The sequence below is a fragment of the Rana temporaria genome, chromosome 12 (genome assembly GCF_905171775.1).
Source record: "Rana temporaria chromosome 12, aRanTem1.1, whole genome shotgun sequence".
NCBI lineage: Eukaryota > Metazoa > Chordata > Amphibia > Anura > Ranidae > Rana > Rana temporaria.
In genome coordinates this window covers 4,740,311-4,763,403 of record NC_053500.1, presented here as the reverse complement: position 1 = coordinate 4,763,403, position 23,093 = coordinate 4,740,311, and the positions used below count along the sequence as shown (strand labels likewise).

The 23,093-nt window shown below is 48.1% G+C and overlaps 1 protein-coding gene across 6 annotated transcripts in view; it reads left to right on the top strand.

Moving 5' to 3' along the window:
• The first annotated feature begins 2,533 nt into the window (after positions 1 to 2,533).
• Positions 2,534 to 23,093, top strand: part of ZMYND8 (zinc finger MYND-type containing 8) — a 142,308-nt gene continuing 121,748 nt past the window's right edge. For 2 of the 6 annotated variants that reach the window (XM_040330308.1, XM_040330310.1), the window contains exons 1-2: positions 13,067 to 13,194; positions 14,130 to 14,416. In XM_040330308.1, the coding sequence (XP_040186242.1) occupies positions 14,403 to 14,416 (14 nt within the window). In that variant the 5' untranslated portion in view covers positions 13,067 to 13,194; positions 14,130 to 14,402. Of the gene's footprint in view, positions 2,624 to 13,065; positions 13,195 to 14,129; positions 14,417 to 14,751; positions 15,205 to 23,093 lie in introns of those variants that run through there. The other 4 variants (XM_040330305.1, XM_040330304.1, XM_040330309.1 and 1 more) reach the window with 4 other exon arrangements.

Below are 23,093 nucleotides of genomic sequence, written 5' to 3'. Positions count from 1 at the left end.
AGGAGACGATCAGAGACTGCAGACATACTACAGGAGATGGTCAGAGACTGCAGACATAGTACAGGAGACGGTCAGAGACTGCAGACATAATACAGGAGGTGATCAGAGACTGCAGACATACTACAGGAGATGGTCAGAGACTGCAGACATAGTACAGGAGATGGTCAGAGACTACAGACATAGTACAGGAGACGGTCAGAGACTGCAGACATAATACAGGAGGTGATCAGAGACTGCAGACATAATACAGGAGACGGTCAGAGACTGCAGACATTGTACAGGAGACGGTCAGAGACTGCAGACATAATACAGGAGACGGTCAGAGACTGCAGACATAGTACAGGAGACGGTCAGAGACTGCAGACATACTACAGGAGATGGTCAGAGACTGCAGACATTGTACAGGAGACGGTCAGAGACTGCAGACATACTACAGGAGACGGTCAGAGACTGCAGACATAGTACAGGAGACGGTCAGAGACTGCAGACATAGTACAGGAGATGATCAGAAACTGCAGACATAGTACAGGAGACGGTCAGAGACTGCAGACATAGTACAGGAGACGGTCCGAGACTGCAGACAAAGTACAGGAGACGGTCAGAGACTGCAGACATAGTACAGGAGACGGTCAGAGACTGCAGACATAGTACAGGAGACAGTCAGAGACTGCAGACATAATACAGGAGATGATCAGAAACTGCAGACATAGTACAGGAGACGGTCAGAGACTGCAGACATAGTAGAGGAGATGGTCAGAGACTGCAGACATAATACAGGAGACGGTCAGAGACTGCAGACATAGTACAGGAGATGGTCAGAGACTGCAGACATTGTACAGGAGACGGTCAGAGACTGCAGACATAGTACAGGAGATGGTCAGAGACTGCAGACATAATACAGGAGATGGTCAGAGACTGCAGACATAGTACAGGAGACGGTCAGAGACTACAGACATAGTACAGGAGATGATCAGAGACTGCAAACATAATACAGGAGACGGTCAGAGACTGCAGACATTGTACAGGAGACGGTCAGAGACTGCAGACATAATACAGGAGACGGTCAGAGACTGCAGACATAGTACAGGAGACGGTCAGAGACTGCAGACATACTACAGGAGATGGTCAGAGACTGCAGACATAATACAGGAGACGGTCAGAGACTGCAGACATTGTACAGGAGACGGTCAGAGACTGCAGACATAATACAGGAGACGGTCAGAGACTGCAGACATAGTACAGGAGACGGTCAGAGACTGCAGACATACTACAGGAGATGGTCAGAGACTGCAGACATTGTACAGGAGACGGTCAGAGACTGCAGACATACTACAGGAGACGGTCAGAGACTGCAGACATAGTACAGGAGATGGTCAGAGACTGCAGACATAATACAGGAGACGGTCAGAGACTTGTCTGTGTCCCCATTGGGTAGATCTGCTGTTGTTTCCTGTCAGGACAGGAAGTGAGGGGAATTCTCTTCAGTGGGGATTATAGGAGAATTACACCATTTGGGGGGGGGGGGGGGGGGGGGGGGAGTGGTGGCCTGGACCCCGGTGAGGGGAATTCTGGGAGAATACTGTGTGGTGACTCTCTGGTTTTTTAACTCTCACCAACTTCCTGTCCCGGTGACAACCACTCCCAGCCCCCTTCCTGTTGTCACACAGACAGGAAGTGAGGGAAAATCTCCACAGGTGTTCACTTGAATAAAAAATAAATACAAAAAATTGAATAAATATTAAAACAACTCCAAAATCAATGACATGTGTCTGTGTCACCTCCATCGTATGATAAACGAATGAACACAGAATGAACCAACCCACCTCTGAGGTGACCGCTATTTCCTGAGGAGACCTGGGAGAGTTTGTCACGGAAGTGACGTGTCGCGGCGGCCATCTTGGTACACCCCAGACTCGGCCGCAGTAGGGACGGAGTCAGAAGGCGTTAGCGGACATCTTTGTACACCCGCACAAGTTTTTAATTTCACACTGATTTTTTTTTTTACAGTAATCTGAGCTTTTCTAGTGAAATGCGGTATTTTGAAATCCGTCCGCCTGCTTTGTTGTTGGATTTAAAAAGCAGCGGCAATCCTGCGCATCTTCCAGGTTTGGAAATAATAAAGAACACTGCTGATTTAAAAATTTAACATCAAAACAGGCGGACGGATTTCCAAATTCTATTTTTTACTATAAACGCTCAGAATACTGTTAAAAATCAGTGTGAAATTAAAAGCTTGTGTGGGTGTACAGAGATGTCCGCTTCAGCCTTCAAACTGTTCCCTTACTGCGGCCGAGTGCGGGGTGTAGGAAGATGGCCGCTGCGAAACAGCGTACCGCCCACGACAAACCAGCCAATCAACGCCCAGAAGCTTGTGACTGACGTCCGCCTGGGCCTATCGCTGTAAAGAACGCTGTGAGGGGGAAAAGTAAAGGAAAAGCGACCGCTCAATGGAAAGAATAGAGCGAAGGGTCGAAGGCGTGTGAGGGGCGGGGCCGAATCTCTGAGATTGGTGGGGTGCGAGGGCACGCGCTGGGTGTGCGTGAAAAGGGGCGTGTCTAGACTGCTAATGATTGACAGGTGATGTTGGGAGCTGTGTGCCTGACAGGAAGAGCGTCAGAGAAAGGTAAAATGGCGGGAGAGGCGTGTGGAGGAGGGGAAGGTGTAATATGGGGTGTGAGCCTGAGGAGGAATGGGGGATTGTGAGAGCCCAGAGACAGAGCCTATAAATACATGTATAGGGCCATGACAGGTCCTCTTTATATTCCTATACATGACAGGTCCTCTTTGTATTCCTATACATGTATAGAGCCATGACAGGTCCTCTATATACTCCTATATACATGTATAGAGCCATGACAGGCCCTCTTTATACTCCTATATACATGTATAGAGCCATGACAGGTCCTCTTTATACTCCTATATACATGTATAGAGACATGACAGGTCCTCTTTATACTCCTATATACATGTATAGAGACATGACAGGTCCTCTTTATACTCCTATATACATGTATAGAGCCATGACAGGTCCTCTATATACTCCTATATACATGTATAGAGCCATGACAGGCCCTCTTTATACTCCTATATACATGTATAGAGCCATGACAGGTCCTCTTTATACTCCTATATACATGTATAGAGACATGACAGGTCCTCTTTATACTCCTATATACATGTATAGAGCCATGACAGGCCCTCTTTATACTCCTATATACATGTATAGAGCCATGACAGGTCCTCTTTATACTCCTATATACATGTATAGAGACATGACAGGTCCTCTTTATACTCCTATATACATGTATAGAGACATGACAGGTCCTCTTTATACTCCTATATACATGTATAGAGCCATGACAGGTCCTCTTTATACTCCTATATACATGTATAGGGCCATGACAGGTCCTCTTTATTCTCCTATATACATGTATAGAGCCATGACAGGCCCTCTTTATACTCCTATACATGTATAGAGCCATGACAGGTCCTCTTTATACTCCTATACATGTATAGAGACATGACAGGTCCTCTATATACTCCTATATACATGTATAGGGCCATGACAGGTCCTCTTTATTCTCCTATATACATGTATAGAGCCATGACAGGCCCTCTTTATACTCATATATACATGTATAGAGACATGACAGGTCCTCTTTATCCTCCTATATACATGTATAGAGACATGACAGGTCCTCTTTATACTCCTATACATGTATAGAGCCATGGCAGGTCCTCTTTATACTCCTATACATGTATAGAGCCATGGCAGGTCCTCTTTATACTCCTATACATGTATAGAGCCATGACAGGTCCTCTTTATATTCCTATACATGACAGGTCCTCTTTATATTCCTATATACATGTATAGAGCCATGACAGGTCCTCTTTATTCTCCTATACATGACAGGTCCTCTTTATATTCCTATATACATGTATAGAGCCATGACAGGTCCTCTTTATATTCCTATACATGTATAGAGCCATGACTGGTCCTCTTTATACTCCTATATACCGTATTTATCGGCGTATACCGCGCACTTTTTTGCCCTGAAAATCAGGGCAAAATCGTGGGTGCGCGATATACGCAGATACCCGCTTTCCCGCCCCGAGTTTGAATACTGCGCCGGCATATACCGAGCGCAGTACACTCGTGTATAGTCGGGCAGGCTCGGCTCCTCTCGTGCTCACGTCCTGGACGTACAGGACGTGAGCGCGAGAGTTGCCGAGCCTGCCCGACTATACACGAGTGTACTGCGCTCGGTATATGCCGGCGCAGTATTCAAACTCGGCGCGGGGATCGAGCAGGGAGGACGCCGCAGAAGGACGCCGGACCCAACGAAGAGGACACCCGAAGCCACAGACGGACGCCGGACCCGACGAGGCTGCCGATGGACGCCGCGCAAGACACCAAAACTGTAAGTACAAAAATCTTTTTTCCACAGGAATGCGGGTCCACTTTAGGGGTGCGCGCTATACGCCGGAGCGCGCAATACCCCGATAAATACGGTACATGTATAAAGCCATGACTGGTCCTTTTATATTCCTATACATGTATGGAGCCATGACAGGTCCTCTTTATACTCCTATATACATGTATAGAGCCATGACAGGTCCTCTTTATACTCCTATATACATGTATAGAGCCATGACAGGTCCTCTTTATCCTCCTATACATGACAGGTCCCCTTTATATTCCTATATACATGTATAGAGACATGACAGGTCCTCTTTATACTCCTATATACATGTATAGAGCCATGACAGGTCCTCTTTATACTCCTATACATGTATAGAGCCATGACAGGTCCTCTTTATACTCCTATACATGTATAGAGCCATGACAGGTCCTCTTTATACTCCTATACATGTATAGAGCCATGACAGGTCCTCTTTATACTCCTATATACATGTATAGAGACATGACAGGTCCTCTTTATACTCCTTTATACATGTATAGAGACATGACAGGTCCTCTTTATATTCCTATATACATGTATGGAGCCATGACAGGTCCTCTTTATACTCCTATATACATGTATGGAGCCATGACAGGTCCTCTTTATATTCCTATATACATGTATAGAGCCATGACAGGTCCTCTTTATACTCCTTTATACATGTATAGAGACATGACAGGTCCTCTTTATACTCCTATATACATGTATAGAGCCATGACAGGTCCTCTTTATACTCCTATACATGTATAGAGCCATGACAGGTCCTCTTTATACTCCTATACATGTATAGAGCCATGACAGGTCCTCTTTATACTCCTATACATGTATAGAGCCATGACAGGCCCTCTTTACACTCCTATATACATGATTGGATATTGGGGTGATGGTGGTCTATGTCACAGTATGAGACCCCTCCCCTCTGGTAGAGATCACAGTAATATTGGGAATGGACGTGTCAGGCCTTGTCATGTGACCCTCATGTCATGTGACCCTCATGTCATGTGACCCTCACACCCAGTGTTTGTAGACAGGACGTGTGTCCGGACTCCATTCCCACCACCTCCGACTCTCACCCTCCACTGTCACTTCTTAGCACAGCAGTCTTTTGTGTTTACAAGGGGCGGTTTGCTTTCAGCGGCTCCCGCAGCTAACAGGTCCCGGCACACAGTCCCTGCAGGAACAGATCTCCAGAGAGAGAAGCATCTCCCTGCAAGGTGAGGCCGAGCAGCCTACACCAGGAGGTACTAGAGCCGGGCCAGGTAGTAGAGAGACGCAAGGAAGATTAGCGCTCTCCTGAACCCTGCGCTCTGTACGTAGCACACTCCTGAACCCTGCGCTCTGTATGTAGCACTCTCCTGAACCCCCGTACATAACGTAGCGCTCTCCTGAACTCTGCGTTCTGTACACAGCACTCTCCTGAACTCTGCGCTCTGTACGTAGCGCACTCCTGAACTCTGCGCTCTGTACGTAGCGCTCTCCTGAACCCCCATACATAACATAGCGCTCTCCTGAACTTTGCACTCTATACACAGCACACCCCTAAACACTGCACTGTGCATGTAGTGCTCTCCTGAACCCTGCTCTCTGTACATAGTGTCCTCCTGAACCCTGCACGTAGCGTCCTGAGGAACCCTGCGCTCTGTACGTAGCGCACTCCTGAACCCTGCGCTCTGTACGTAGCACACTCCTAAACCCTGTGCTCTGTATGTATCGCTCTCCTGAACCCCAGTACAGAATGTAGCACTCTCCTGAACTCTGTGCTCTGTACACAGCGTACACCTGAACTTTGCACTCTATACACAGCACACCCCTAAACTCTGCACTTAGTGCTCTCCTGAACGATGCGCCCTGTACGTAGCACACTCCTGAACCCTGCGCTCTGTATGTAGCACTCTCCTGAACCCCCGTACATAACGTAGCGCACTCCTGAACTCTGCGCTCTGTATGTAGCGCACTCCTGAACTCTGCGCTCTGTATGTAGCGCACTCCTGAACTCTGCACTCTGTACGTAGCACACTCCTGAACTCTGCACTCTGTATGTAGCGCTCTCCTGAACCCCCGTACATAACGTAGCACTCTCCTGAACTCTGTGCTCTGTACACAGCGTACTCCTGAACTTTTCACTCTATACACAGCACACCCCTAAACTCTGCACTGTGCACGTAGTGCTCTCCTGAATTCTGCTCTGTGTCCGTAGCAGAAATTGAGTTTGACACCCCATAAAATGAAGTGTCTCTTTAATCCCAGCTGTGGGGTCGCGAGCGCGTGGCGCGCTTGCGACCCGGTCCGAAGCTCAGTGACCACGGGACTGATCGCTGCCGGTGTCCCGCGATCGGTCACCAGAGCTGAAGAACGGGGAGAGGTGAGTGTCAATGACGTCACACGTCCAGTCCCACCCCCCTACAGTTAGAAACACACATGAGGTCACACTTAACCCCTACAGCGCCCCCTAGTGGTTAACCCCTTCACTGCAATTGTAAAATCGCTGATCGCCGCCATTAGTAGTAAATAAAAAAAATTATTAATAAAAGTGCAATAAAACTATCCCCTATTTTGTAAACGCTATAAAATGTGCGCAAACCAACCGATAAACGCTTATTGCGATTTTTTGATTTTTTTATTTATTGATTTTTTTTTAACCAAAAATATGTAGAAGTATACGTATCGCCCTAAACTGAGGAAAGAAAATGTTTTATTTTATATATTTTTTATATATTTTTGGTTATATCGGTCACCAGAAATGAAGAACGGGGAGAGGTGAGTGTCAATAAGCGTATATATTGATTGGTTTGCGCAAAAGTTATAGGGCCAGATCCACAGAGAGAGTACGCCGGCGTATATACTGATACGCCGGCGTACTTTCAAATTTTCCGCGTCGTATCTTTAGTTTGAATCCTCAAAACAAGATACGACAGCTTCTGGGTTAGATCCGACAGGCGTATGGCTTTGCACGCCTTCGGATCGTAGGTGCAATACTTCCGCGCCCGCTGGGTGGAGTTCGCGTCTTTTTCCGCGTCGGGTATGCAAATTAGCTTTTTCCAACGATCCACGAACGTGCGAGCGGCCGCCGCATTCTCTTACGTCGTCTCTAGTCGGCTTTTTACGGCGTATAATTAAAGCTGCTGTTTTGCGGCGTATAGATAGACTTGCCATGTTAAGTATGGCCGTCGTTCCCGCGTCAAAATTTTAATTTATTTCTTTTTTGCGTAAGTCGTCCGTGAATAGGGATGGATGTAAGTCACGTCTAAGTTTAAAAAATTACGTCATTTTACGCAATGCACGGCGGGAAATTTAGAAACGGAGCATGCGCAGTTAATTCGGCGCGGGGACACGCTTAATTTAAATGAATCACGCCTCCTAATCGCCAATTTGAATTCCGCCGCCAGAGATACACTACGACGCCGTAACTTACAGCGCGAATTCGTTGTGGATTTGAAACAAAGCCAAGTAAGTTACGGCGGCGTAGCGTACCTTAGATACGCTGCGCCGGTGCCGATCTATGTGGATCTGGCCCATAGCGTCTACAAAATAGGGGGTAGTTTTATGGCATTTCTTATTATTTTTTTTTTACTAGTAATGGCGGCGATCAGCGGTTTTTTTATTTTTATTATCGTGACTGCGACATTGCGGCGGACACATCGGACACATTTTTGGGACCATTGTCATTTATACAGCGATCAGCGCTATAAAAATCCACTGATTTGCTGTGAAAAATGACACTGGCAGGGCAGGAGTTAACTACTAGGGGGGCGCTGAAGGGGTTAAGTGTGTCCTAGGGAGTGATTCTAACTGTTGGGGGGGCGTGGCTACGAGTGACACGTCACTGATCGCTGCTCCCGATGAGAGGGAACAGAAGATCAGTGACAGTGTCACTAGGCAGAACGGGGGAGATGCTTGTTTAGATTTGCCTCTCCCCGTTCTGCAGCTCTGTTGACCTGATCACTTAACACCGGCGGAAACATCGGGTCCTGCGGGGAAACTGTGACGGAGCTCGCGGCAGGGGCGCACGCACGCCGGCGGCGACAGTTTCAAAGTGACGTGTATGTATACATTACTTTTCCCAGCCGTGCCGTTCTGCCGACCATAGGTGTGCGCAGCCTTTTTTATTAGGGTGTGCACCCCAAAGCCCAAACGCACACTACTGATCACTCACTGTGTTCATTCAGAAAGGGAAGAGGCTGGTGAATTGCATATTTACTGGCCCCTTCCCCCACTCCTAAAACATCCCAGCAGCAACAGCCGATAGGAGAGGAGGGAAGCTGGCAGTGCTGCCGAGGGGAAAAATGGGAGCCAGGGCAGTAGGGGGAATCTGTGCTTCTCGGGGTGATTAGGGTGTGCCTGGGCACACCTGGCACACCCTATGCGCACGCCTATCCTGACGACGTAAGTGTACAGGAGACGGTCCATAACCAGTTAATCAGCTTGTGCCCTGTCCAAATAGCCCCGTTGCCCAGCCTGCGGCCTGATGTTGGAAGTGTGGCCCTTAGGCCCCAGAAGTCATTAGAGGGAGCATTGATTTGTAAGCATGCGATTCCTTTAGAGTAGTAAAGTCCAGTGGCTTCATGCAGCATGTCCCTAGTCTCTGAATGTCTCCTATAGCATGACTTCAGTCTCCAACCACTCCTATAGACAGGGCCGCCATCAGGGGGGGTACAGGCAGTACACCTGTCAGGCCCCGTACACACGAGAGGATCGATCCGCGGATCGGTTTCAGCGGACAGATCCGCTGGTGTGTACGACCCAGTGGATATTTATCCGCGGATATTTTTCGGGCCGACCGATTTCCAGCGGATAAAAATTTCTTAGCATGCTTAGAAATCTATCCGCTGGAATCGGCTCCAGCGGATCGATCCGGTGGTCTGTACAGACTCACCGGATGGATCCGTCCGAACACATCCCTCGCATGCGTCGTAATGATTCGACGCATGCGTGGATATCCTTATATGACAGCGTCGCGCACGTCGCCGCGTCATCATCGCGGCGACGGCGCGACACGTCACCGCGGACGGAATTCCGCGGGGATTTTGATCCCCTGGTTGGTACAACCAGGAGATCAAAATCCGCCAGAGGATTTATCCGCGGATATGGCCCGGAGGACCGTTTCCGCGGATAAATCCTCTCGTGTGTACCCGGCATAAGGGGCCCGGAGGTCCCCAGGGCCCCGGATGTGACAACCCCCCCCCCCCTCTTTTTATATATATATATATATAAAAAGGGGGGGGGGAGGGGTTGCCTGGGGACCTCTGGGCCCTTTAATAAAATGTGTGTTATATATGTCAACCATATATATATATATATATATATATATATATATATATATATATATATATATACATTTTATTAAAGGGCCCAGAGGTCCCCAGGCAACTCCTCCCCCCCCTTTTTTTTTGATCGTCAGCACCCAAAGCCCCCCGACCTCAGAGTTTGTGGCAACAGCAGACCCCCCTCGGTTCTTTGCTCCAGGGGCCCATGCCTGAAGCTGTGTAAGGGGCCCCATAATTCCTGATTGGGGCCCCTGCCTCTAGAACCCTCTCTCTGACCATTTCCTCCAGCAAGTCCTCCATCCGTGACATTTTTTCTATAGCATTACATGTAATAAATACTATAGGTGGCCCTTTGGAGACATCGGGGGCCCACATTTCGGGTCCCCTTTTACCCTTTTTGGAAAGATGAAAACCACTTCTTCCTTTTTATAAGGTTTTATAGAGAGCTGTAAATATGGCTTTGGCCAGAAGGGGGCAGAGTTGTATCTCTATTCTTCTTTTTTTTTCTCTGTGGAGGGTTTTGGTTATGGTTGACTGAACACAAGGTATGATAAAATGAGGACAAAGAAAATAATAACATAAATATATATTTATATGTATTCCCCACAGAATGAAACGTTTTGGGACATTTTTGGTTAAATCCCGGAACTTATTTTTATTTTTTTGGCATTGCAGAGTTTTCTATCCCACAGGATCTTCTTGGGTTTGCTTGGAAGGAGAAGCGTGCTCTTCTTCTTTCCTGTAGGCCTCATCCACCAGATCCTTGGGTCGGCGTTGGTCCTTGGCTAGCGGCGGTCTCCCACCGGACCTGCAGTGCCGACTGCCGATTGTTCGTTTTTATTGCAATGCCCCGCAATTAACACTGTATAATAATAATAATACAGGATTTATAAAGTGCCAACTGTTTGCCCAGCGCTTTACAATGAGGGCAGACGGTACAGTTACAATACAACTTAATACAGGAGCAATCAGAGGACCCCGATCATTAGAGCTTACAATCTAATGTGTGTGTATATTATTATTATGGCGCCAACAGTTTTTGCAGCGCTTTACAACATGAGGGCAGACAGTACACTTATGGCCCGGATTCACAAAGCACTTACGCCGGCGTATCTCGAGATACGCCGCGTAAGTGTAACTATGCGCCGTCGTATCTGTCCGCCGTGCCCACAAAACTAGATATACGCCTGAAAATAGGCTTCCTACGACCGACGTAACTTGCCTACGCCGTCGGATCGTGGGCACATAGTTACGCCGGGCGCATTTGCCGCTCCCATAGATTTTCTGTGCACATATGCAAATGAGGGAGATACGCCGATTCACAAACGTAGTTGCGCCCGGCGCATCATATACGCGGTTTGCGTAAGACTTACGTCCGGCGTAAAGTTATTCCCCCATCTATGAGGCGCAACTCATGCAAAGGTATGGACCAGGGAACACAGCCGTCGTATTTTACGTTGTTTACGTTGTACGTGAATAGGGCTGGGCGTAAGTTACGTTCACGTCGTAGGCAGTGATTCAACGTATCTTAGGGAGTAGTTTCGACGTGATTCAGCGCATGTGCACTGGGTTGCGCATGCGCCATACGTTATTCGTATCTTTATGACGCTCAGTACATCATTTACATGGGGTCACGCCTCATTAGCATGGCTCACGCCCACTTCTACCTACGCTGGCTTACGCCTAGGAAACCCAGTGTAGATTTGGGGGCTAGTGCTTTGTGAATACTGTGCTTGGCGCTCTGCGCTACGCCGGCGTAGCCTAAAAAAGATAGGCTACGCCGGCATAAATATGCGCCAATGTATGTGAATCCGGGCCGATGAGATAATCGGAAGAATGATCTTTTTTTTTTTTTTTCGCATGCTAATCTCAGATCGATCCGGAAGAGTTTAGTAAAGTCACAAAAATTCTCGTACGCCAGAATAAATATTCAGAAGCAATGTCATGTGTTGTGATGCATTTGTGCGGCTGTACTGATTAAACGAAAATCGTACGATCTTGCATCGTACGGAAAAAAAAAAGCCGATCATGACGGATGAACCGTCGTGATCGGCTCTCGAAAAGCTCTGTACTAACGATCCCATTATCGTACGATCGCTTCATACGATTTTTCGAATCGTGTGTATGGGGGCTTTACAATACAATTCAATAGAGGAGAAGTCAGAGGGCCCTGATCATTAGAGCTTACAATCTAATATGTGTGTATATTATAAAATATCAGATGAACTGTCATGATCGGCTCTCGAAAGCTCTGTACTAACGAACCGATTATCGTACGATCGCTTCGAAAGTAGAATTTTTTTGTACAATTTTTCCGATCGTGTGTACGGGGGCTTTACAATACAATTCAATAGAGGGGGGGGGGGGCCCTGATCATTAGAGCTTACTATCTAATATATTGTATACTATTATTATATACAATTTTATATAATATTATTATTATACAGGATTTATAGAGCGCCCTGGTCATTAGAGCTTACAATCTAATATTCTGGATATTATTATTATTATTATATACGATTTATATGTTTTTTTTTTTATATATATATATAATACAGGATTTATATGGTGCCAACCGTTTGCGCATCGCTTTACAGCATGAGGGAAGAAAGTACAGTTACATCTCAATACATATTATATACGATTTACATAGTTTTTTTTAATTATACAGTATTTATATAGTGCCAACCGTTTGCGCAGCACTTTACAACATGAGGGCAGACAGTACAGCTACAATACTGGAGTAATCAGAGGGCCCTGGGCATTAGAGCTTACAATCTAATATACTGTATATTATTATTACTATATACGATTTTATATAGTTTTTTTTTTTTTTATTATACAGGATTTATATAGTGCCAACCTTTGCGCAGCACTTTACAACATGAGGGCAGGCAGTACAGCTAAAATACAATACAGGTGGGATCAGAGGGCCCTGGGCATTGGAGCTTACAATCTATTTTTATTATTATTGTATACGATTTATATGTTTTTTTTTATTTTTTATTATAGAGTGCCAACGGTTTGCGCAGTGCTTTACAACATGAGGGCAAACAGTACAGCTACAATACAATGTTATACAGGAGGAATCAGAGCACCTTGATCACTAGAGCTTACAATCTAATATTATTATTATGAATCTCCCCCCTGGTGCTGTACCTGACACACCGTCTCCTGCTATTTTAAGGACACTCAGGCTAATATTTACATAAGAATACGTAGTAGTGGTAGTAGTATTAGGACAAGCATTGGGGCCGAGGCCTCTTCCTTCTTTTGTTTTAGGGCTGCACACACAAGCAGGGCCTTCCTCCTCCTTCACACAGAGCAGGAGACGCGGGGTTAATGCTCTGCAATCTGCAGCTTGCCAGAGCGGAAGCTTCAGGTTTTCTCTCTCCCTCTCTCTTTCTCTCTCTCTCTGTTGCTTTAAGGACAGTTTCAGTCGGCCTTGGCGGATGGGGAAATAAAAGGTTTGTGGATCAAGGTTGGCATTTTTAAATTCTGCCCCCCCCCCCCTACACCCCCTCATGCGGGGGTCATGGTATCATCATCGCCTATGTTAGATTTTTGTATTAAGAATGTCTGCCTGTTTTTTGTTTTTTTGCTGCTCCAAATCTTCCCAGGAAAATGATACATTTTGAATGTTGTGCTGTCTTTTGTCATTTTGTATCTTTTGTCATTTTGTATCTTTTTATATGGTAACATTGTTTTTTTTTATTACATTGTTGTGCTGTATTCATCTAAGCAAAGCTTGTATCCCATAGAAAGAAAGCGAGGCGCCCCCCCACACCCCCGGTGACACCCCAGGGCCTTGGTTTTTCTCGGTGTGACACCCCAGTTCCGGTGTGACACCCCAGTGCCTTGTTTTTTCTCTGTGTGACACCCCAGGGCCTTGTTTTTTTCTCGGTGTGACACCCCAGGGCCTTGTTTTTTCTCGGTGTGACACCCCAGGGCCTTGTTTTTTTTTTTCTCGGTGTGACACCCCAGTGCCTTGTTTTTTCTCGGTGTGACACCCCAGTTCCCGGTGTGACACCCCAGTGCCTTGTTTTTTCTCGATGTGACACCCCAGTGCCGGTGTGACACCCCAGGGCCTTGTTTTTTCTCGATGTGACACCCCAGTGCCGGTGTGACACCCCAGGGCCTTGTTTTTTCTCTGCTGTGTGACACCCCAGTGCCTTGTTTTTTCTCGGTGTGACACCCCTAGATGGACTTGTATCCCTTTTCAACCTAACTATGTAACACAAGCAGAATCCTGAGTAGTGAGTTATTTTTTTTAATTTAATATTCATTTTTTTTAACCGCCTTGTCTTTCTAAAATCAGAGCTTGTAATGTTTGCAGTAAAAGGCCTGACTCTTAGCCTGTCTCTCTCTCTCTCCCTGTCTGTCTCTTTTTTTTATTTTCCAGTGCACAGGATGGCTCCTGCCTGCTTGCTAAGTGCTGCTCTACAAAGCTAATCTCTTCTCAGGAAGTGCTTCAGCCAATGGCCTCCAGCGTGACATCCGGATCCCAGCCAGCAGCCAATCCCGCCTCAGCTTGCATCAGGAGGGAGACTGATCACCAAGGCTTTTCGGGTGCCAAGCCCTTTCTGTCTGAGAACTGAGAGGACTGTCCTCCCTCCCTCCTCCTCCTCCTCCTCCTCCATGTTTTATAAGTAGTGACATAACACAAGTGTTAACAATGCATCCACAGAGGTAAGCCATACTTTTTTTTCTTTTTTATATATATAAACTTTACCTACCTGGACATACAAATAGTGCTTTTTGCAGGTTGTATCTCCATGACCTAGCAAGCCATGAAAAAAAAAAAAAGAGAACCAAACTCCCCCAAATCTGGGAAGGGGGAGGAGTCACATGGTTGGGGTGCCATTAGCCCCACTTAAGGTGCAGAGAAGGGCACTCTTTCTACTTTCCTTACCCCTTCTTTTCTCTTTTTTTCAAAGAGTGTGGAGGGGTTGTGCTCAAGGCCTCTCCCCCCCCCCCCTTCCACAAGGAGTATCTTTTTGCATTATTGTCTGTGTCACATGCTGCTTTCTGTGTAAGGGGGGGGGGGGTGAACATGGAGGCTCACACAGCCCAGGCATTGAGACAAGCAGAGGAATCTGGCAAAATCGGCTGCAGGCAACGTTACCTTCCCTGCCACTAGAAGACAAGAGCCATACAAACACACAGGAATAACACTCACTCACTCACACACCCCCCACCCCCCTCCTCCCTTCCTCGGCTGCAGGAACTCCACCACCACCACCAATGCCTGGCAGACATTTTGGGCCTAGCTTGCATCTGTGGACTGCACTCTTTCCTGGGTGGTGGTGGGGAAGCCTCTGCTGGCCCTTAAGGTGGCACATTGCTGGCTAAACGCCGCCGACGGTTTATTATCATTATTCTTTTTCGTTGCTTTATTTTTGTTGCTTTTTTTTCTGTACTGGGAATCTATGCTTCATCACTGTGGCCCCGAACACAACTAGTATGGATGTCAAACTGTAAGTAGATGACACGTCCTTTTTTTCTTTTATTTTAAATTCTCATTTGTGATCTTTTTTTATTTTTTTACAGCTTTTCTTTTTTTTGTTTGTTTGTTTGACAACAAAATGTTTTTAGTGTTATTATATATTCCTTTTTTTTTGTGTAGACTGTTGCTTAACCAACCCCTTGTAGGCCTCTCGGCACACAGAGGGTTAAACAATCGTGTTTTTTTTTTGTCACGTTCCATTTTCCAGGTAAGTTCTGAGGATTGTGGGAGAAGATGGACCTTTTTTTTATTTATTTAATTTTTTACTTACTTTATTTTTATATTTAGCAAAGGCAGTTACCCCCTCCATGCCTGTGTCTCCCCCCTGTGCGTACGTGCTGCTGGCCTAATTGATCTGCGTGTCGTGTCGAGCTGCTGTGACTTTGACTCGACTTCCTGTCGTTTTGCAAAAGAAAAGTTAATTATTTCTGATTTTTTTTTTTCTTTTGTAAATCTCGTTGCAGGTTTTGTGTATTTTTAATTTTTTTTTTCTTAAAGAGACCTCATTTCTGTAGTGCGGTGACATCAGACCTGCAAAAAAAAAGAAAAAACGGTCTCTCCACTATATAGGAGAGGATGTGGTTTGCCTCCTTTTTTTGGCATCTTCTAGATTTTTATCAGCCGTGTACAGGTTTAATTTTAGCTGACGCTTTTATTTTTATTTTTTTGGGGGGGTAAATGGAGGCTGACGGTTCCCTGCAGCTGGATTGAACAGTTTTCGGATAAGAGCTATTATTGGCATGCCATTAACCCTCTCCCATCCCCCCCCCCCCCCTACCTCTCTGCCTGTCACAGGCTTCCCTGGGGGTAAACGGGAGGCCCCATTGTATAAGCTGTGATAGGTAAACAAACTGATTTTATCCTCATTTTATTTTAACTGGATGGATCGCATTGTTTTGCCTTTTCTAAGAAGGTGGTGTTAGTTAATCGGCATGCAAACAGAGTCTTTTAGTCATGTTGCTGCAATATATACGCTTCTCATGTGCATGCCTGCAGCAAAAAAAAAAAAAAAAACAGGGCCTGAGCGGTGGTGAGGCTGAAAATAGAGAGTGTACAAAATGGAGGCCGCTGGCCTCATCCCCCTGAGGTTGCTGGCTAAGAAGTATTGCCTCAAATGCTTCCTGTTTATTCAGAATGCGTGACAATAAGGAAGGGCAGCATCTCGTCGGGGGTTTCTGTTGAAATGTTCCCACTTATTTGTGGCCATTAGGAATAGATGAGACGTCAGGATGTTTGCTTGTGAGTAATCAGTGCTTCAAACGTTGTCAGCCCAGGCTATGGCGTGTCTCCCAGTAAAGCCCATGTGAGGGTCCACTATGAGGACAAAAACAATGTATTTGATCTGAAACTGATGTTATGCCCCCATGCATTTAAAGGGGACCTCTACTGTAAAAAGTGTGCCCAATAAAGGCAAGTAAAAAGCAAACAACTACTAACCGGTATTGCCTGTGGGGCTCCCTACGAACACGAACCTGCGAATGCGCCCCTGATTTAGACCTCGCGAGTGTTCCCTCGAATAGCTGCCTCATTGAAAGCAATAAGAAGGATGCCGGCTCCCGCAGCTAATTGTGGCTGCTCATGCAGCTGTCACATGATCAGCTTTGGGCCTAGACCGCTTGTGCCCAGGGCTGATCCGTCGCATGTGATTGGCCATAATTAGCTCTGGGAGGCAGCTCCATTGAAAGCAATAATAAGGCTGCCGGCCCCCGCAGCTAATCGTGGCCGCTCATGCAGCTATCACATGATTAGCCTTGGGCATGGACTGCTTGCGCCCTGGGCTGATCTCCTTGCATGTGAGTGGCTGTGATTAGCTGTGGGAGGCAGCCCCCCTGCAGCTAATATTGACTGCTCATGCAGCTGTCACATGATCAGCCTTGGGTGTAGACTGCTTGCACCCAGGGCTGATCTGTCGCATGTGATTAGCTGCAGAAGGCAGCCCAATTGAAAGCAATAATAAGGCTGTCGGCTCCTGCAGCTAATCGTGGCCGCTCATGCAGCTATCACATGATTAGCCCTGGGCATAATCTGCTTGTGCCCAGGGCTGATCTCTTGCATGTGAGGGCTGTGTGGCTGTGATTAGCTGTGGGAGGCAGCTCCATTGAAAGCAATAATAAGGCTTCCGGCTCCCGCAGCTAATCGTGGCCGCTCATGCAGCTACCGCATGATCAGCCTTGGGGGTAGACTGCTTGTGCCCAGGGCTGATCTCTCGCATGTTGGCGGCTGTGATTAGCTGTGGGAGGCAGCCCCCTGCAGATCATGTGACCGCTGCATGAGCAGTCGATATTATTGGCCTTGGGCATAGATTGCTTGAGCCCAGGGCTGATCTCTCGCATGCGATTGGCCATAATTAGCTGCGGGTGGCAGCCCCATTGAAAGCAATAATAAGGCTTCCGGGTCCCGCAGCTAACCGTGGCCGCTCATGCAGCTATCACATGATCAGCCTTGGGCGTTGACTGCTTTCGCCCAGGGCTGATCTCTCGCATGTGAGTGGCTGCGATTAGCTGGGGCAGTCGGCCCCATTTGAAAGCAATAATAAGGCTGCCGACTCCCACAGCTAATTGTGGTTGCTCATGCAGCTGTCACATGATCAGCCTTAGGCATAGAAGGCTTGCACCCAGGACTAATCTCTATCGCATTTGAGGGCTGATCTCTCGCATGTTAGTGATCTCCCGCAAGTTAGTGACTGTGATTGGCTGCAGGAGGCAGCCCCCCTGTCGCTAATATTGACTGCTTATGTGGCTGTCACATGATCAGCCTTGGGTGTAGACTGCTTACACCCAGGGCTGATCTGTCGCATGGGATTAGCTGCGGAAGGTATCCCCATTGAAAGCAATAATAAGGCAGCCGGCTCCTGCAGCTAATCGTGGCCGTTCATGCAGCTATCACATGATCGGCCTTGGGAGTGGACTGCTTGTGCCTAGGTCTGATCTCTCACACTTGAGTGGCTGTGATTAGCTAGGGCAGTCCGCCCCATTTGAAAGCAATAAGAAGGCTGCCGGTTCCCGCAGCTAATTGTGGCCACCCATGCAGCTATCGCATAATCGGCCTTGGGCAAAGAAGGCTTGCACCCAGGGCTAATCTCTATTGCATGTGAGTGGCTGTGATTAGCTGCGGGTGGCAGCCCCATTGAAAGCAATAATAAGGCTGCCAGCTCCCGCATCTAATTGTGGCCGCATGTGAGGGCTGATCTCTCACATGTTAGTGGCTGTGATTGGCTGCGGGAGGCAGCCCCCCCTGCAGCTAATATTGACTGCTCATGTGGCTTTCACATGATCAGCCTTGGGCATAGACTGCTTGCGCCAGGGGCTGATCTGTCACATGTGATTGGCCATGATTGGCTCTAGTAGGCAGCTTCATTGAAAGCAATAATAAGGCTGATGGCTCCCGCAGCTATTCGTGGCTGCTCATGTAGCTATCACATGATTTGCCCTGGGCATAGACTGCTTGTGCCCAGGGCTGATCTCTCGCATGTTAGTGGCTGTGATTCGATGTGGGAGGCAGCCCCATTGAAAGCAATAATAAGGCTGCCGGCTCCTACATCTAATCGTGGCCGCTCATGCAGCTATCACATGATCAGCCTTGGGCGTAGATTGCATGTGCCCAGGGCTGATCTCTCGCTTGTGGGAGGCAGCCCCCTGCAGCTAATATTGACTGCTCATGCAGCTGTTACATGATCAGCCTTGGGTGTAGACTGCTTGCACCCAGGGCTGATCTGTCGCATGGGATTAGCTGCGGAAAGGTATCCCCATTGAAAGCAATAATAAGGCTGCCAGCTCCTGCAGCTAATCGTGGCCGCTCATGCATCTATCGCATGATCAGCCTTGGGCGTGGACTGCTTGCGCCTAGGGCTGATCTCTCACAATTGAGTGGCTGTGATTAGCTGGGGCAGTCCGCCCCATTTGAAAGCAATAATAAGGCTGCCGGTTCCCGCAGCTAATCGTGGCCGCTCATGCAGCTATCACATGATCGGCCCTGGGAGTGGACTGCTTGCGCCTAGGGCTGATCTCTCACAATTGAGTGGTTGTGATTTGCTGGGGCAGTCGACCCCATTTGAAAGCAATAATAAGGCTGCCGGTTCCCGCAGCTAATTGTGGCCGCTCATGCAGCTATCACATGATCAGCCTTGGGCAAAGAAGGCTTGCACCCAGGGCTAATCTTTATCGCATGTGAGTGGCTGTGATTAGCTGCGGGTGGCAGCCCCATTGAAGGCAATAAGGCTTCCGGCTCCCGCATCTAATCGTGGCCGCATGTGAGGGCTGATCTCTCACATGTTCGTGGCTGTGATTGGCTGCGGGAGGCAGCCCCCCTGCAGCTAATATTGACTGCTCATGGCTTTCACATGATCAGCCTTGGGCATAGACAAGGGCTGATCTGTCACATGTGATTGGCCATGATTGGCTCTAGGAGGCAGCTTCATTGAAAGCAATAATAAGGCTGATGGCTCCCGCAGCTATTCGTGGCTGCTCATGTAGCTATCGCATGATTTGCCCTGGGCATAGACTGCTTGTGCCCAGGGCTGATCTCTCGCATGTTAGTGGCTGTGATTAGCTGTGGGAGGCAGCCCCCTGCTCATGCAGCTGTCACATGATCAGCCTTGGGAGTAGACTGCTTGTGCCCAGGGCTGATCTCTCACATGTGAGTGGCTGTGATTGGCTGCGGGAGGCAGCCTCATTAAAAGCAATAATAAGGCTGCTGGTTCCCACTGGTAATCACGGCAACTTCCATGTAATTGCGCATGCAGCAATCGCATTGGAAGTGATCAACCCTTAACGCAGACTGCTTGCATCCAGGGCTGATCTCTCGCATGTGAGTGGCCGCAATTAGCTGTGGGAGCCAGAGGCCTCTCATTTACTTTTAATGGGGCTGCCTCCTGCAGCTAACCGCGGAAACCCCAGCTGAGGTTCCCACGCCCAGGGCTGACCTCTCGCATGAGGGTGGCCGCAATTAGCTGTGGGAGCAAGCAGCCTCCCTTTGCTTTCAATGGGGCTACCTCCCGCTGCTAATGGCAGGAGCCCCAGCTGAGGTCCTTGCATGTAATCGGAGTGCAGGGTGCATTCGCAGGTGTGAATGCACTCTCTTATTGTGTGTTGAGACGGCTATCTCAAAAGAGGGACTTCCTTATGTCAGAGCTGCCCCCCTCCCCAAATTGGCTGATGATCTGATGACTGGTGGGATAATGATGAAGAAGCTTTAGGAGAGGTGGAGGTAGCACAGATCCCCTAAATGGATCATTAAGGAGATCCTTGCACTGTAGGTCTTCAGGTACAGCTTCCTCTCCAGCTTCCTCTCCATCAGGGAGAACAGTGAGCAGCACAGTAGTGACATCACCAAATCTCCTGAGACCACCAGGCTTGGAAGCAGGGAGATTCTTGCACTGCAGGACCCCATGTACAGCTTCCCCTCCAGCAAGGAGAACAGTGAGCAGCACAGTAGTGATATTCCGTGTATGTGATCCTTGCGGGTCTTCAGGTACAGCTTCCTCTTCAGCAAGTAGAACAGGGAGCAACAAGTGGTAACCTTACAGATCTGGTGAGATTAGCAGTCGGAGGCAGCAGTGCCCTTGATGATCTCACACTGCAGATATACAGCGATGAGCCTGCAGAACAGAGGTAGTGCACTATTAGTTTTCAGAAGGAATTCAAGTCAAAGGGTATTTTCAGGGTGCTGCCTAGATTCTTCCTGCTAAGTAGCATTTAAAGTGATGAGGTATCCTTTTAATAAGATCCTTGTTTTTATCTTTTTCAACCCTTGCTGACAGCTCACTGCTACTGATCTCCTGCAGCCTCTTTGCGGCCATTTCCTGTCTACATGCACTCCAGCAATGGCTGCATGCCATTTTTCTCCCCGGGTCGGGTTTCCTCACAGTGACGACAGTGCACCATACCTGCCTTATGTGCATTGAAACAGCCACTTGTTATCTTCATTGGAAGAAGCGCATCTGTCAGGGTGATAACACAGGAGCACAGTAGGTAGGCCGGGGCAGAGCGTTGTCACCTCTATAGCAGGAAGTGCCTGAATAAGGACTTCACCGGGGGGATTATTTGAATGGAATTGCAGATCTTAAATGATTGAAAATCACTTTTGAAAGTATGAGGGTTCCGGGACGAGTTCACAGCAGCCCCACCGGGCAGCTTTGTCCAGCGCAATCCCGACGTTTAGCCACTGACCGTAATACGTATATATACACGTTGCACCTTTTGCAAATGGTTTACTGAGGTTATGGCTGGAGCTAAACCGTAACCTCGGTATTTTATTATTTTTTTTTCAGCTGGTATTTGTCTTTCTCATGAAAGCAGTCCGAGCGGCTAATTAGCCGCTGGATCGCTTTCGGAAGCGGTGGATTGGGTCGTCCCGCCGCTGGCCGGTGTTTCTCGGGCTTACCTCTTTTATCAGCAATCCCGGGAAACGATCCGATGATTTGCGCGGCTGGTCACAGAGGTGGACAGAGACCAGATTGTCTCTGATAGCCTCTATGATCTAGGACAGGGGCAGGCAACCTGTTGTGGAACTACATTTGCCATGAGGCATTTGCAAGGCTGGCGGTTACAATTTCTCCCAGAGGCATGATGGAACTTGTAGTTCTCCACCAGCTGGAGGGCCCCCAGGTTGCCTACCCCCTGAATTTTAGGAAGACCAGAGCGACGTGATGATGTCACTTCCTGTCTATGGCAGAAGTAAATGGGGGGGGGGGGGAACGAAAAGAAGTTTATCTTTTGCTTTTTTAGGATGGGTTCACATATGAGCCGCTTGCGGCTCACAGCAGGGGTCCGGTGCGTCCTCGTTCACAGTTTTCAGGTCCGATTTCAGCCCGAATTCGTACCTGAAACGGACCAAAAGACCCACATCGTTTTTCTGCAAGGGGCCTGCTGCGGAGATGTGTGAACCGGGCCTGCTGCGGCGATGTGTGAACCGGGCCTGCGTCCTCGTTCACTGCTTCAGGTCCGATTTCAGCCGGAATTTTGGGCAGGATTCAGACCTGAAACGGACCAAAAGATGCACATTGTTCAGCAAGGGGCCTGCTGCGGGGACGCGTGAACCGGGCCTGCGTCCTCGTTCCGGTGCGTCCTCGTTCACCGTTTCAGGTCCGATTTCAGCCCGAATTTTGGGCTGGATTTAGACCTGAAACGGACCAAAAGACACACATAATTTTTCATCAAGGGGCCTGCCGCGGAGACGTGTGAAGCGGGCCTGCCGCGGAGACGTGTGAAGCGGGCCTGCCGCGGAGACGTGTGAAGCGGGCCTGCCGCAGAGACGTGTGAAGCGGGCCTGCCGCGGAGACGTGTGAACTGGCTCCATAGAGAGCAGGTCAAAATCTCCTGCTATTGCGAATTGGATGCGGTGATACCCCATCAAATTCGCTATGGTGTGAACCCGGCCTAAAGGTAGAGGGGAGATTTGAGGTCTTACAGACTTCAGATCTCTCCATAAAGAGGACCTGTCATCCCTTATTGCTATTACAAGGGATGTTTACATTCCTTGTAATAGGAATAAAAGTGATCAAAAAAAAAAAAGTGCCCCGAAAAGCAGCGCCACTATAGCAGCGGTAAAGCGCAGCTAAAACGAGCGCCTGCACCGCCCCAGTGTGAAAGTAGCCTCACTGTGTGGGTATGTAGGCAGCCAAGGGTGTCGTGACCTCCTGCAGTGGACATTCCTCCATCCACGCTGCTTGGTGTGCATGGGGGGATGGTAATTTATTTTCTTTGGCTGGCGTGGCTGTTGAATGTAAGGGAAAGAAAATTTAGGGTTGTCACCTGAACAGGACATAAGGACAATCTTCCAATGGGGACAACCATAGATTCCTTCCCTTTGGAGAGATTTCCTGCTGCTCACTGTTGTGGCCATGGGGCAGGAAGTGAAGGG